Source organism: Scardinius erythrophthalmus, assembly GCF_964197995.2.
Source record: "Scardinius erythrophthalmus genome assembly, chromosome: 9".
NCBI classification, from domain to species: Eukaryota; Metazoa; Chordata; class Actinopteri; order Cypriniformes; family Leuciscidae; genus Scardinius; species Scardinius erythrophthalmus.
Window position 1 is genome coordinate 17,989,428 of NC_138229.1, and position 16,049 is coordinate 18,005,476.

A 16,049-nucleotide genomic window follows, 5' to 3' on the forward strand; every position below is an offset into this window, starting at 1 on the left:
TCTCTATGATTAAAAAAAATGTTTGTAAAAAATATTTTAATAACACGGTTTTGGCGGTTATAGAGTTGTAGGGCAGGCTAATGACGGTGTTCAACTATAACCGTCAGTCTCACGGTTATATAGCCTACTAACCGTCACACCCCTATTTGTGGGTGCCATATTTCTTTCAAATAAATTCCAATAGATTTAATATTTTATTATAAAATGCATATATTTTAAGAGTATATTAAGTATCCAGATTGATCACACTGCTCTGAGTAGTTTTCTTCTATAAATTAATATCTTTGTGTCTGAGATCTTTCGGTGTCTGTAGCAGGTGTGGGGCTGGTGGGGAGTGTGTTTTCCAACAGTTTCAAGGCATGGAATTTGGAAGGCTCCTTTTCAGGAGTGATGTGCTCATCACCGGTATAGGACGGACAGCCAGTTCTCATGAAAGATACTGATGTCATAAAGGGTTAAATGTATGCAAAATAATGATTGATGGGAGGCAAATCTGTGACCAATATATTTGTATATAGATTTATTATTTATAAAGTAACAGGTGGGGTCACGGACAGTGACAGTTCTTATGAGACTGCAGTAAATTTTAACATATACTGTATGCCTACAAGCAGAACAAAATTTTCTTATGTGGTAAATAAATTGCTGTCATCACAAGTTTTTGCACAGGATGCGTAGGAACATGAGTACAAGGCATAACAGGAAAGGGGAACATTCAGATCATAAATTTTAAGTGTAAATGTGTTTTTTTTTACCTCTATTGTTGTGTATGCTGACAGGGCAGAACCATTGCTGGGAAGAGGGAATGTCTCAATGATTTAGGAGTGATAGGTTTGACTTCATCTAGATGTTCTGTAGTGAATTATTGTTTAGTGTTCCTCAAATACTCAAACCAAAACTGACCAAAATCAAACTGACTAAGATCATTTTCGATAATTAATAAGATTCCTTCTGCTTTTCCAAAGAAACCTTGTGACATTAGTGTTTCAACAGTTCTGAAGAAAGAGACGTGACAGGATGTAATTTTGATTGGAACAATCGGACCCATTTAAAGGGCAGGTCTACATGAGCAAATCCGAGACTGCAGAAGCTCAGCCAAAGACAGAGAATGACACTGGACTGAACACATGAGCATCACAGAATATATTTTGGATCAAGATGAAAACAATAACAGTAGTTATTTTGCTTGTATTAGAGCTATCAAACTGCTTTGCACAGTCAGGTATGTATTGTTTTCTATAATCAAACTGAAAAAATGAACGACAATAATAATCATTCTTTTTCTTGTTGCAAAAAGTATTGTGAGAAAAGCCACTTACACTTATTTTATTTATTTTTTTCATTTATGCTTAACTGATTGTAACTTGCTCAACACTGCATCATCTCAACCTATTTTTGTGCAGGAGGAAACTTTTTAATATATAATGTGGATTATAACAAATGCATGGCAAGCTTCCTGGAACGACTTACCACCTGTGACCCATTCAGTACCCAACAACAGTTCCGTTGGACTTCAAAGAATCGCATTTTGAACACTAGCACAAAGAAATGCCTTGGAGTAGGAAGTAAAGCAGTGGGCAAAAAATTGCAGTGGCTGAAATGTGAAGATGACAGTGATTTGCAGAAGTGGGAATGCCACGGTGATACATTTCTTCGCCTAAAGAATGAGTCTCTGTACCTGGCTGTAAATGACAACGGTGTGCCAGTGATCTCTGCAGACACTGGAATAAAGAGCAAATGGACAATTCATGGAACACTGAACAGCATTTGCTCTCTGCCTTATGAAGGTAGGTGTCTCTATGTATCTCTATTGAATTGTCATAAAGTGACAGTGCTGTTTTCCTTTCTATGCAAATGTGTGCTATTCCCTCAGGGATCAAAATACTGCATGCTGTGAAATAGACCAATAATTCCCAACCTTTTTGTCCTTATTAGTATGTGTTCCTCCTAACTAATATTTTGCTAGATACATTTCATTTATTCATTATTCATTTATTCTAAAAAAAAATAAGAATCCTAACTGGGTGAAGACTCTAGTTGCTTCTCCCTTTAATGAGACAGTCGAGCTTGTTTGTCTTTCACAATTTTTCCAACAGTTCCATGTGGTAAGTAGCCTTGTAATAAGCAGGATAATGTACCTTGTTATGCAAAAAGCATCAATTCAATTGCATTTTGCCAATCTTATTTTATCAGCCTATGTTATTTAATATTTAACTGAATGATTTAAATAAAGTTATATATTTGCTTAAAATTAGTTAATCATTTTTATAGCAAATTCAATGTTTTTTTTTTCACCAGCACTATAAAACATGGTGTAAGTAAAACTACTGATCAACTCTTACATTATTTTAACAGAAATATACACCATTGATGGAAATGCATTTGGGCGGCCATGTCACTTTCCTTTTCTTTATGAGAAAAAATGGTATGCAGACTGTACCAAAGTTGATGAGCAGCATCAACGTCTATGGTGTTCCATTGAGGCTAACTACGGTGTTAATGAGCTGTGGGGCTACTGCCCAACACATGAAAGTAGGTTTATGTTTCAAGTGTTACCTGCACAATAATTAATAAATCATTAAGACTGCAGTTGTTACCTGTCCACCATCAAAAACTATGTATATTCTAACAATAAAACATTGGCTTGCATTTATTGATGGGTAGTTATTTGTTATTTGCAGGTACATTGTGGTCCAAACATCCTCTGACAAATGTCTATTACCAAGTAAATGATAAGTCGGCCCTGACATGGTACCAGGCTAGAAAGAGCTGCCAGCAGCAAGGTGCAGAGCTGCTGAGTGTCTCTGAACCTCATGAACACAGCTTTATAGCAGGTATACAGTCCCATCAAAGAAATAGTCTAAATAGAACTGTTCATCATTACATGCACTAATGAAATACTAATGGATATCAGAAATATCCAAAGAACAAAATGCTAAGAAAAAGTGCTTATTCTCGCTTTGTCTAGGAATGGTTCAGAAGACACAAGTCTCACTATGGACAGGACTAAACAAATTAGATGTGTCCAGTGGATGGCAGTGGAGCAATGGACAACCTTTACGTTATCTGAAATGGCTCAGTGGTAAGACTCTTTCAATCAAAGGATTCAGTCTTGTTGAATCCCTGCTGATTCCTGGGGAACAAACAAACAGACAACAACAAATATGTATTAAAAGTGTTGCATGAATTGAAAAAAGTTCACTATGCCTTGATTCATAGATGTTTTTGGCCTGTGAATAGTTGAACGAACAAAACAAAACCAGCTTTCACTAGCTAACTGAGCATATTAATAAACTGAAATGATAATTTCTGTCTTTGTTGAAGGATTCCCAACCACACAACCAGGCTACAGTTGTGGTGTCCTAAAAAACGGTGTTGGTTCTGAATGGTCAAACAAACCTTGTTCGGAAAAACATGGGTACATCTGCCAAAAAGGCCATTCTGTTCCTTCTATTCCACCAGGTAGGCTTTCCAACCACTTTTTATTCCATAAAGCAAGCAGCGATTCTTAAACCACAGTGTCAAGAATGGTGCTGTTCACTCAGAAACAAACATATAGCATGATCTGTGTAGTGCGATGGACAAACAAATGATTTTTATGTGTCTTTCTTTTAAAGATTTATTCATAAAGGCCCACAAACGCAGGAGTGGCTCTCATATGCTGTGTCCCAATTTGTACATGCTACTATCTGTCCTAAAAAGTATTCGAAATTGGAGTTAAGTGTGTCCCAAATCATAGTATGTTGAAATGAGTATTTCATAGATACCCAGATGGTGCATTTTTTTCTAGTTAGGATACAAAGAAAGACCCATGCACTTTCTAATGGCTAATATTACCCAACAACCTATTGCGCATTGCACGCAGATTCAAATAGAACTACAAACAAACAACTACAAACATGTCGGATGTGTGAGATCGACAGTTAAGTAGAGAGCTTTAGATAAAAGGGTTTGAGAGATTAATAATCATTATCTAACCTGACGAAAAGATGTTATCCACATTATATTTAATCTGAAACAGCTTTGTGAACATTTATAAAGATTTGGTCATTTTAGTCGTTTGGTCATTCTCCACATGAAAGACCCATGACTGGCAGTGCTGCTTCATGGATGTGGAGGATTTTAACTGTGTCGTTATAATTAGGACTTTAATGGACTGCTCTGCCGCTTAGTTACAGTGAGGAAAATAAGTATTTGAACACCCTGCTGTTTTGCAAGTTCTCCCACTTGGAAATCATGGAGGGGTCTGAAATTGTCATCGTAGGTGCATGTCCACTGTGAGAGACATAATCTAAAAAAAAAAAATCCAGAAATCACAATATATGATTTTTTAACTATTTATTTGTATGATACAGCTGCAAATAAGTATTTGAACACCTGTCTATCAGCTAGAATTCTGACCCTCAAAGACCTGTTAGTCTGCCTTTAAAATGTCCACCTCCACTCCATTTATTATCCTAAATTAGATGCACCTGTTTGAGGTCGTTAGCTGCATAAAGACACCTGTCCACCCCATACAATCCGTAAGAATCCAACTACTAACATGGCCAAGACCAAAGAGCTGTCCAAAGACACTAGAGACAAAATTGTACACCTCCACAAGGCTGGAAAGGGCTACGGGGAAATTGCCAAGCAGCTTGGTGAAAAAAGGTCCACTGTTGGAGCAATCATTAGAAAATGGAGGAAGCTAAACATGACTGTCAATCTCCCTCGGACTGGGGCTCCATGCAAGATCTCACCTCGTGGGGTCTTAATGATCCTAAGAAAGGTGAGAAATCAGCCCAGAACTACACGGGAGGAGCTGGTCAATGACCTGAAAAGAGCTGGGACCACCGTTTCCAAGGTTACTGTTGGTAATACACTAAGACGTCATGGTTTGAAATCATGCATGGCACGGAAGGTTCCCCTGCTAAAACCAGCACATGTCAAGGCCCGTCTTAAGTTTGCCAATGACCATTTGGATGATCCAGAGGAGTCATGGGAGAAAGTCATGTGGTCAGATGAGACCAAAATAGAACTTTTTGGTCATAATTCCACTAAACGTGTTTGGAGGAAGAAGAATGATGAGTACCATCCCAAGAACACCATCCCTACTGTGAAGCATGGGGGTGGTAGCATCATGCTTTGGGGGTGTTTTTCTGCACATGGGACAGAGCGACTGCACTGTATTAAGGAGAGGATGACCGGGGCCATGTATTGCGAGATTTTGGGGAACAACCTCCTTCCCTCAGTTAGAGCATTGAAGATGGGTCGAGGCTGGGTCTTAATGACCCGAAGCACACAGCCAGGATAACCAAGGAGTGGCTCTGTAAGAAGCATATCAAGGTTCTGGCGTGGCCTAGCCAGTCTCCAGACCTAAACCCAATAGAGAATCTTTGGAGAGAGCTCAAACTCTGTGTTTCTCAGCGACAGCCCAGAAACCTGACTGATCTAGAGAAGATCTGTGTGGAGGAGTGGGCCAAAATCCCTCCTGCAGTGTGTGCAAACCTGGTGAAAAACTACAGGAAACGTTTGACCTCTGTAATTGCAAACAAAGGCTACTGTACCAAATATTAACATTGATATTCTCAGGTGTTCAAATACTTATTTGCAGCTGTATCATACAAATAAATAGTTAAAAAATCATACATTGTGATTTCTGGATTTTTTTTTTTAAGATTATGTCTCTCACAGTGGACATGCACCTACGATGACAATTTCAGACCCCTCCATGATTTATAAGTGGGATAACTTGCAAAATAGCAATAGCAGGGTGTATGTGCACCCAGTCACTGTTTAAAACAGTTAAAACAGTGACAGGGCAGTTTAAACAGAGACTGGGTGCACATAATTAAGCGGCAGAGCAGTCCATTAAATTCCCAGTTATAATGAAGGAGTATGCCTCAAAGCTTGCATACTATTCTGCTACACACTCAAAAGTACTGTACTTTTTCTTCCCAAAAAGAGTACATACTTTTTGGGCATAGTATAAGTAGGTGAATTGGGATGCAGCAATATATTTGACTGCATGTCATTGCTTCATTAGTCTACTTCATGACAGGCTATAATAATTTGATAAGTAAAATAAAAATGTTTTTAAATGCATTTATATCTCATACTGTATTTCACTTTAAAATGTTCTTGGCACATCATGATATTGATTAAACCTCTCAAGATGCATGAAAAAGTTTTGGAACCTCGTCTATATAGAATAATGGAAGCAATATTAGTGTTAATAATAGATTATCTTTGTTTTTTTTTTGTTTTTTTGGACAGTGTTTAACACTGGATTTTGCCCAAGCCCTTGGATTCCATATTCAGGCAACTGTTATCTGCTTCATCGCAACAAGCGAACATGGATGGAGGCGCGAGATGCATGTCTGCGGGAAGGAGGAGACCTGCTGAGTATCCTCAACACAGAAGAGCAAAGCTTTGCCATCACACAGCTTGGATACTGTACGTTTCGATTATTGGCTTTTAACTGGAATGCATTTTTAATAGTGTTGTTGTAGAAAAGACAGAAGTCACCCCTATATAAGGTTGCTCGATAATAATCTGCATCACTATTCTCAGTGAGGACAGACGAGCTGTGGACTGGTTTCAATGATCGCAAAACTCAGATGCTGTTTGAGTGGAGTGACCAGTCTAGCGTCCCGTTTGCCTCATGGGAGGTGGGGGAGCCGAGTCACAATGCTGTTCATGCAGAGGACTGTGTGTTAATGAGAGGAGAGGTAAGAACTTCATATGCGAAAATTATTTGAGAAGTGATCTTAAATTCTAGTTGCATAGTTTTTCTCATAGAATTATCTGTTGCTAAACTAAACATTTGCATAATGACTGTTTCTACTTTAGGAGGGAAAGTGGGCCGATGATATTTGTGAGAACAAGTATGGATTCATCTGCAAGAAGAAGGCCAGCTCTAAAGCCTCGAATAATGACACGGTTGTCACAAGCCCAGGGTGCAAAACAGTATGTATATTTGCATAATAAGAAAATGACCTAAAAATGAAGAATTGTCTGGTGGTGAAATGTACCTACTGACAATTGTCTTATTTTTTGAAAAGGGTTGGACCAGGTATGGGTACTACTGCTACATGGCAGGATCTGAGACAAAGACCTTTGAAGAAGCAAAACAGATGTGTGAAAAAGCTGAGTCTCAACTGGTTGATATTTCCTCCAGGTTGGATCACTTCTTCAATTACATGCTTTCTGTCCTTTCTACATTTGACACTGAATTTGCTCTACATTAACTAAAACCTTTAAGCAGATTCTGAAATAAAATGACTTTTCTAAATGTATAACTATGTGTTGTTCAAAATAATATTTTAAAATCTATGAACAGATTTTAGTGTCAGCTTCTGCCTCATTAAAAGAATAAAAGTCCATATAATTAGGACAGCTATCAAGAGCAGTTAATACTTAATCTGCTCGTTTTTTCCCCCGTTAGCATAGAAAATGCATTTCTGGTTAGTCTAGTGGGAGCACGACCAGAAAAGTACTTCTGGACTGGATTGTCTAATCAGAAGGATCTGCACACATTTGAATGGACCAACACCAAGCAAGTCCCATTTACTCATTTCAACGCTGGGATGCCAGGTATTATGCCAAAAAACATGAAATGTTTGATGTCAATGAAATGATAATGTTTCTGATTTCTCATAATTACTGTATTTCATTTTTTTTTTATATATATATATATTTTAGGAAGAAAACAAGGCTGTGTTGCCATGACGACTGGAATTATTGCTGGGCTTTGGGATGTGCTCAGCTGCTCAAATAAGGAAAAATACATCTGCAAGCAGAGAGCTGATGGACTAGTTACTACTCCAGCCCCGTCAACCCATCCTCCCCTGGGCTGTTCTGAAGACTGGGAGCCAATGGCGACTAGAGACTTTTGTGTCAAGGTAAAATGGACTTTTTAGCTATTTTCATGTTGAATTTTGGAGAAATCTGCTATTTAAACAAAATCATAGACAGATTGTACAACATTTCATAACATTATTTCCCTCTCTTTTTGGCAGTTTTTTAGTGTACCAACGTTTCAAATGAAGACTTGGGATGAAGCGCTTGACTTCTGCCGAGAGCTTGGTGGTGATCTTCTGAGCGTCCATCATGATTCTGATATTCCTTGGAAACATGGAAGGTAATCTCTATCATTCCTTTTGCAAATGGACTTGTTTCAAACTTGTTCAAATCACATTATCTATAACAGGCTCTATTAATCTGTTTTAGACATGAAAATTTTCCACCATCAGCAGTCATAATCTGCAATAAATTATCCATAATTAAGCCACAATCCATCTCCACATTCTTGCGTATTCATATAAATGTGTGTAAAGGATCTGTATATAATCTACTGAATACAAATAAATGCATGTATATAATCTACACACACACACACACACACACACACACACACACACACACACACACACACACACACACACACACACACACATATCACACATATATATATATATATATTTATATACACACACACATATATATATAAATATATATACATATATATGCATAAAAATGTCCACGAATGTTAGATTTGGCTGGTTGTCTGCCAACTTGTATCTCTGTTCATGTGTTTTTATATTCATCGCCAGCTGTGTACACCACTGATGGTTGTAAATACTGTGAATGTGTAGCAAGTCTCATCACTGAAACAGATGAATACATAAATGTATGATCAAAAAAGTAAAGAAACTACATGGTTTTGCTTTTAGAGGGTATCCAGCATGGATTGGTTATAGAATGTATGATCCCTCGGTGGGTTATGTTTGGAGTGATGGTTCTTCGGTGAGTTCACAAAAAATATGTTAAAAGACAATCAATGCTAGATTAGAATTCGCATTTGATGTCATTTTGATTTTTTATTTTTTTTATTTTTATTTTAGTCATCCTATCAAAGCTGGTCCAGTGATGAACCAAACAATTTGAACAACATTGAAAATTGTGCTGAAATGAGTATATCAATCTGGGAGACTGAAGGAATGTGGAATGACGTGAACTGTCATGACAAAAGGGACTGGCTCTGTCAGATTCGAAAAGGTACAAAATGCCAACCTGGCAAAAATCTAGTTCTGCCATTACTAGATTGGAAAGAAAATTATATTTTCTATGTTCAATTGACAGCTAACTGCTGTGCCTTCTCTTTAGGAAAGACCCCAAAGGAAGTAAATATTACAAGTCCAGGTAAGTCTTTTACTTCAAGAACTGATGAGGTAAATGAGTAACTTGATTTTAAAACATTTATCTATTATTTTTATTTCAGTTTATAATGAAACAGAGGATGGCTGGACTGAATTCAGAGGTAACCAGTATTATGCGTCTCAATACTCAGCAATGTCTGTGCACGATGCACGGACATTCTGTAAGAAATCACATGGCGATCTTGTGGTTATCAATGATGAAGAAGAGCGGTTGTTCCTCTGGCATAAGGTACATATTTGTGGTACATATCACACAAAACTTGTATCAGTGTGTTATTTTTGAGTATGCTTTATATTGCATTTAATTTACTGACATCCTCACAACTGCTGTGCTTTTTCCTGTTGCAGAGTAAATGGTTCCACAGTGATTTCATCATTGGTTTGACAGTTGATCTGGATGGGTCTTACCAGTAAGTTTGAATAATGTAAATGGGTCCTGTATAAACAGGTGAACAATACAAAATATATACGAAAAAACAAATAAACAAATAAATGTTTGCTCTTTAAAGGTGGATGGATGGTTCCCCTGTAGTATTTCATGCTTGGGAAGCAAATCAACCGGCCTTTAAAAACAATGAGGAAAGATGTGTGAAGATGACCTCGTCTCAAGGTACATCATATCTTCTGATCTATGAAGACATTAGGTATATGTGGAATGTTTTATTGACCACTGATACATTTGGGGAAGGAAATGTTTCTTTATGTATGATTAAATCACTGTTGATACATTTCATACAATACATTAAATAAACCAATTAAAAAAAGCATTTTGACTGTTACAGGACTCTGGGAAACTGTCAACTGTGGTGATGAATTCAATTTTTTTTGTAAGCGAAGTCAGTCTCCTCCAGTTAATGCCACGGTGGCCCCTACACAAAAGCCAAAAGGAGGCTGTGCTCCCGAGTGGAAAAGCTTCGATGGAAAAGTAATTATAAACATATTCTAAAATGATAACAAATATTGTAATGCTATATATTAGAAGTAAATTATAACCTTCAGTCTAAACAGTTCTGCATCAGCTCAATGAAATGAAAATATTTTTGTGCAAAATCTCACACGGAATAAAGCCTTGCTTATGAAAAGTTACAAAAAATTTGCACTGCTGTAATATATTTTCCAGTACAATATTTGTGAAATATCTTGAATCATATTCATGACAATAAATGATAGAAGAAAATAAATAATGGTCATTTATATAAAACATTATAGTGTTATAACATGAAGGAAGACATGAAAACATGGACAGAAGCAAGAGAATACTGCAGAGAGCTTGGTGGAGATCTGTCATCTGTTATGAGTAGAACACACCAAGGTAAAAGCTCTGTGAGAGATTTCAGCACTGCTCAAAATGATGAATGTAGAAATATCTTGTCATATTCTGTGCATGGAAAATGTGACATTATTCTAAAGTATTAATTCTCTAAATGTTTGCTGTTTTTTTAGCAGTGCACTTTGATTGACTTGATCATTATCATATATTGCATGTTTAATGTATTGCATCATATTTATCCATCTGCTGCAGCCTTTTTAACCATGATGATTAGAGATAAAACCACAGACTTCTGGATTGGATTCAGCAATTTGGCAAACGGGAGGTTCAAGTGGACAGATGGGAGTAAAGTTGCATTCACAGAGTGGGCCAAAGGGGAACCTCAAAACTATAGAGTATGTGCATTTTGTCGTCATTTATGAGTGAACATTATGAATTTAGGCAACTTAATAAATGTAAAATTTAACCTGAAGATGTTTTAGCGTGACTGTGGATTGTTTTTTTCTTTTTTAAATGCATGTATTGTTTCTCTTACAGTGGCATTCGTACTATTGGTCAAAATATCACTATTCAGAGGAACAGGTACTGTTATAAGCTGACTAAAACTAAATAGTTTTTTTTTTTGTGTGATAACAAAGGCTTCAGTAGCGGTGTTTCTTTTTCAAACAGGAATGTGCTGTTATGGGCATGGGTTCAGACTCTTCTGGCAAGTGGGTGGCAACTGACTGTAATTCTACTCACGGTTTTATCTGCAGTCGTGATGTTGGTGAGTTTAGCCAAACACTGCGGACTTGTAGAGAGATTGATTGATCCTCTTCAGACTTTTACCATTCCACTTTTGTTTTCATCGTATCTTTTTTCATATGTTCAGATCCTGGTATTGCCCCAGTGCCAACTGAACTTCCGAAAACCTTTGTCAAGCTCGGAAATTCATCTTTCAAAGTGATTCAAGAGAACCTAACATGGAGTGAGGCAAAGCGTCGCTGTGAGGCGGATGGGGCTCATCTTGCCAGCATTCGGGACTTGGTAACACAAGCTTACCTTGAGCTGCAGGTCTTCAGAACCCAACAGCCCATGTGGATTGGTCTCAACAGTGCGCAGGTACTGTACTGGAGTGAGAAAGGGAAAATCATAGCATTACATTTTGTAAAATATTCACCCAAAAATGTAAAGACACCTTTATGGGTTTTTCATTGTGTGGTACACAAAAAAGAATGTTCAGGCTGCTCAGCCATGTAATGAAAGTAAATGATTACTGGGGCTGTCAAGCTCCAAAAAGGACAAATTTTAAAAGCAAGTCATTATAAACAAACATTATATGTAAAATGTGTGTGTTAAATGGCATGTCTGTTTTTCTAAATTAGGTTTTATTAAATGAAAAGTGAACCATTTATCATCCTCTGTATGTGTGATATTTATGACTCCAACCTACTCATTATATATTTGTATTCATTAACAGTCAAATGGATATTTTCTATGGGCGAATAACTGGCTCATGAAAATGGAGAAATGGGCACCTTCTGAACCACGGCCCAACCGCCCTTGTGCATACATGGGAATAGAAGGAGAATGGAGAACAAGTCTCTGTAATCAAACCTTCTACGGTGTCTGTGAGCAATCAACAGGTGAGATTCAAATATTTTTCCTTTAGATGATTGTATTTTGCTATTATGTCAAAAAATAACTGGGTGGTCAGTCTTAAAAGATTCCAGTGCTTGGAGGCAAGATTTAATAATTCTGTTCTCTCTATTTGCTTTAAAGCCAGGAGCAATGCACAGGTTTCAGCAATTTAAATTGAGTTGTGTTTGTGTGTATTTTTGGTATTGTTATTGTGGGCACTTAAAAATACTGTGAATAATTCCGGACATCTTATTGTCTGAATTATATATATATTTTTAGAATGCACATTAGCTCCGTTTCCATCAACCCCTGTACACAAAGCTTTTCTGTATTTGACACCCACTTTTCATGAAGAATCCAAACAATATTTAAATGTTTTCAAACACCCATTCAGATTTTTGCATTAAATATGGTGTTTATTAAAAACTAAACTAAGTGTGTGAACTAATGAGTGAATGATTCTGTGCCAGAATTCAGAGGTAAAATTTGATCGCATTAATCGGCTTTCGCCCTACATGTCAATATAGCGGTCAGAGACTTCAGATTTTGGCCCAGGATCAGTGGAATCTTTTTGGATTCTCACAGTTTTGTCAGGTCCCCTTTGTTTCCATAGCTACTTATTTGTTTATTGATTAACTTCACCTGTTCCTTGTTTTCTCTTCTGTTTATATAGCCCTCATTTTCAGTTGTTTCTTTGTCCGTTCTCATTAGTGTATCGTTGGTTGTATTTTTTTTTTCCTGCGTTTCTCCTGTGCTCTTGTGTGTTTGTTGTTTTGATTAAATTGTGAATAAACGTGACTTCTGCGATTAGATCCTGCCTCAACTCTGCTTAGCTGCTCCTGGCTGTGACAGCACCGTACATCAGTGCTCTTGGAACAATGTCCCTCCAATCATTCCACACTGAATGGATAGTGCTTCTGCAGCTGTACAGTAATCCATCACTTTCTCTTAAGCACACTTTTCCATGTGACATTCTCCCCAGACGTTCCCCCAACTCTTCCACCTCAGCAACCTGGGCATTGCCCACAAGAAGATGATGACAGTCCTTTAAGGTGGATACCTTTCAAAGACAGTTGCTATGCTTTTGTGGCTGATACCAAACCATGGAGCAGAGCAGCTAGACTCTGTATGACATGGGGTAAGGTTATAGATTGATTTTAAAACCCAATTACATGACAGGTGCAAAGAACAAAAAAGTAACAAAGCTTGTACTTCATTTTTCTTTCTTGTCAGGAGCATCTCTTGTCAGCATTAGGGATGTAGCGGAAGAGAAGTTCATAGAGGACAACATCATGCTCCTTGAGAGCTACAAAGAATTTTGGATTGGACTTTTCCACTCCCAGAAAGGTAATGTGCCAAATTTCCTTCTCAAATGAAGGAATCTCTTCTGTTCAAAACTCCTTTCCAGTGCCCCAGAGTCTTCACACAAATAGTGAATGAACTCATGGGTCTAAAAGGGTTGGTTACAAATGAACTCACCCTGGATTATCTAACTACACAGGACACTGGTTATGGTCAGACTACAGTGTGGTAGATTACACTAACTGGGCATCTGAAAACGATTATGAAGACGACTATGGAGATCATTCTTGGAGTCCTGACTGCGCATTATTCTGTACCAAATCTAAAAAATGGAAAAAACGACATTGTGATTACACAGTCTTACCGTTTATCTGCAAAACCCCCAAAGGTATGTATTGTAAATAAATACATTTTCACAATAGCATATTTCTCGTAACATATTGTAACACAGAAGTAGTTGTCACTTAGAGAAATGCAGTACTGTATCTAAGTAGCTAATGTTTTGAGTTAAATGTCCAATGGCATGATTGCTTTTCTCTAGCAGTGCTTAATTATGTTGGTTTCAAAAATCTCTTGTGAATTCAGTCCTCCAAACTAAATTTACCGTAAATTATCATCATATTTGTGCAGTGACTGTTAGGTAACACAATAAAACCCGACCACCTTAAGACAAAAGGTATAATATACAACAAAGGTAAATAATGATAAACTGTGTTCTTATAGGATATAAGAAATACAAGGGTGTTTTTTTTTTTGGTTTCATTTGATACAATTTTATATTCACAAATGACTGAATTTGTATCATTTCTGTGATACAAATTCAATCCAATGGTTGGATATTTCTCATTTCATAATTATATTGCTGCTTTAATCTTCCTGAACAGCCATTAAATACACTATAATGCATTTCAAATACAAGTATGTTGTGGAAGATGCCATTTTCCCTTTTACTTTAGATGTTAATATTTCATAAAGCTATTTTCTTAAATTAGTTTCAATAAACCACATGTCCACATATTCTGACAGTTTTTGTCAGAATTACCTGCTCCAGTTACAAAAGGTCACTTTATATTTCTCTGGAAAATAAAGGTGGAAATGCCTATTACATGTAGGAATGTGTATATTCAGAAGTTCACAAAGTAGACATTTTTTTTTGCCACTGGAGTAAATCGTGACGGCTAGCTATAGTCTCCTATTTTATTCCTATGAATAGATATGCTTATTATGATTGTTTAGAGTAAAATGGAAATGTAATAAAACTCCAACATTTTATTACATTATCTATTTATCCTTTTCTTTCCTGCAGTAATGAATCCAACCACTGAGGCCTCACATGCAGGTAATATGATGATTTATTCATAATGCCTTTTCTGTCAAGAAATATTAAAAAATCTCATTTTATGTCAAGAAAAAAAAAAGAAACACTTTCAGCAGCCTCTCTCAGATGTTTAACAGTATGTAAAATAGTGAAATTGTAGTTTGATATAATGTGTATATCACAATTTCAGACTAGATAGTCCTTATTATCTTATTATTGTTTCCTCTGTTTTCACAGGTCCTGAACCTCACAGTGTCAAAACCGGTTTGGCTGTGTTCTTGAGCATTGCAGTGGTCGGCATATTGGGAGCTCTAGCGTACGTTTACTACAGAAGTTCAAATAGACTGTCATTGCCTACATTTGAAAATCCCATGTATAATAACACAGAGGCTGCTCATTCAGATTTTAAAGATAACAAAACATTGCTTGGCCACATTGATATCACTGAATAGACCTGTGTTTTATGATGTCCCAGTACTTGTATATATGTAAGAGATACTGTACACTCAGCCAATCATTATCATAAAATAAACAATGACAGGGATCATCAGGTTTATTTTGTGATAATGGCTGTACTTTATCCTGCTTCGGACATGGCTACTCAGCAAATAAATATTGATTTGGGTAGAAAGTATTTTATGTCAGAAAAAAACGCAGCTATGAAGGAATCAGTTGTCAGTTATAGTTTAGCAGTCATTATCCAAAAACAAATCTCACTGCAGAATGGTGCAAATGACTAATCAGAATCAAATATTTCAAAGAGTCAACCAACACGAAACGAAACCACTGATTTAATATGGCATTGCCATTGTCCTGTATAGTTTCCTGTTTTTCAAATTTAATAAGAACTGTCTCTAAATAAACTTTAATTTTACACTTTAATATATGTGTCTGTTTTTGAGCGAACCACCACAGTTACACTCCAACTGCACAGTGTAAATTGGTTTTAGTATGGAAAAAGTGTGTCATTTTTTGGGGTGCAGTGTGTCAAAGAAAAACAGGATAAGATGACGTAAGGTCAGCTGACTTGGCAGTATTTGGAGTATGAGGACAGTGTTGGAAAACAAATTACCTAAACTTTTAGTTTGTTTCAGAAATGTATTCCCTCTTTGAATACAATGGCTTATTTATTTATATATATATACACAGTACTGTGCAAAAGTCTTAGGCATGTTAATATTTTTGTGTGTGTGTGTGTGTGTGTGGGGGGGGGGGGGGGGTATAAACATACCTAAGACTTTTGCACAGTATATATATATATATACAGTATACATATGAATGCTGAATGTGTGCTCAAAATAGTCCTTCATAATATCCTTATTATCTGACTAATCAAAGG

General features: G+C 36.8%; 1 protein-coding gene across 2 annotated transcripts; it reads left to right on the plus strand.

Moving 5' to 3' along the window:
- Nucleotides 1-854: 854 nt before the first annotated feature.
- On the plus strand, nucleotides 855-15,592 carry mrc1b (mannose receptor, C type 1b). Of its 2 annotated transcripts, none has more exons than XM_081374725.1 (31): nucleotides 855-1,222; nucleotides 1,404-1,787; nucleotides 2,356-2,532; nucleotides 2,682-2,834; nucleotides 2,969-3,082; nucleotides 3,325-3,462; nucleotides 6,256-6,435; nucleotides 6,553-6,710; nucleotides 6,832-6,948; nucleotides 7,044-7,159; nucleotides 7,427-7,575; nucleotides 7,684-7,883; nucleotides 8,001-8,122; nucleotides 8,715-8,787; nucleotides 8,886-9,039; nucleotides 9,148-9,183; nucleotides 9,263-9,429; nucleotides 9,549-9,610; nucleotides 9,710-9,810; nucleotides 9,983-10,125; nucleotides 10,410-10,512; nucleotides 10,723-10,865; nucleotides 11,008-11,052; nucleotides 11,140-11,236; nucleotides 11,342-11,571; nucleotides 11,930-12,095; nucleotides 13,073-13,228; nucleotides 13,324-13,437; nucleotides 13,592-13,780; nucleotides 14,699-14,731; nucleotides 14,948-15,592. In XM_081374725.1, the coding sequence occupies exons 1-31, from the start codon at nucleotides 1,159-1,161 to the stop codon at nucleotides 15,160-15,162; spliced, it is 4,299 nt and encodes a 1,432-aa protein (XP_081230851.1). In that variant the 5' UTR covers nucleotides 855-1,158; the 3' UTR covers nucleotides 15,163-15,592. The 2 variants fall into 2 exon arrangements, with proteins under 2 accessions (XP_081230851.1, XP_081230852.1); XM_081374726.1 differs by having other exon boundaries at nucleotides 857-1,222; nucleotides 10,425-10,512.
- Nucleotides 15,593-16,049: the final 457 nt, after the last annotated feature.

Excerpts from the sequence above, each read along its gene's own strand:
- mrc1b (XM_081374725.1), top strand. The coding sequence starts at position 1,159 with ATGAAAACAATAACAGTAGTTATTTTGCTTGTATTAGAGCTATCAAAC. Across the intron at positions 11,053-11,139 it reads ATCACTATTCAGAGGAACAG|GAATGTGCTGTTATGGGCAT; the intron begins GTACTGTTATAA and ends TTTTTCAAACAG. Across the intron at positions 12,096-13,072 it reads TGTCTGTGAGCAATCAACAG|ACGTTCCCCCAACTCTTCCA; the intron begins GTGAGATTCAAA and ends CATTCTCCCCAG.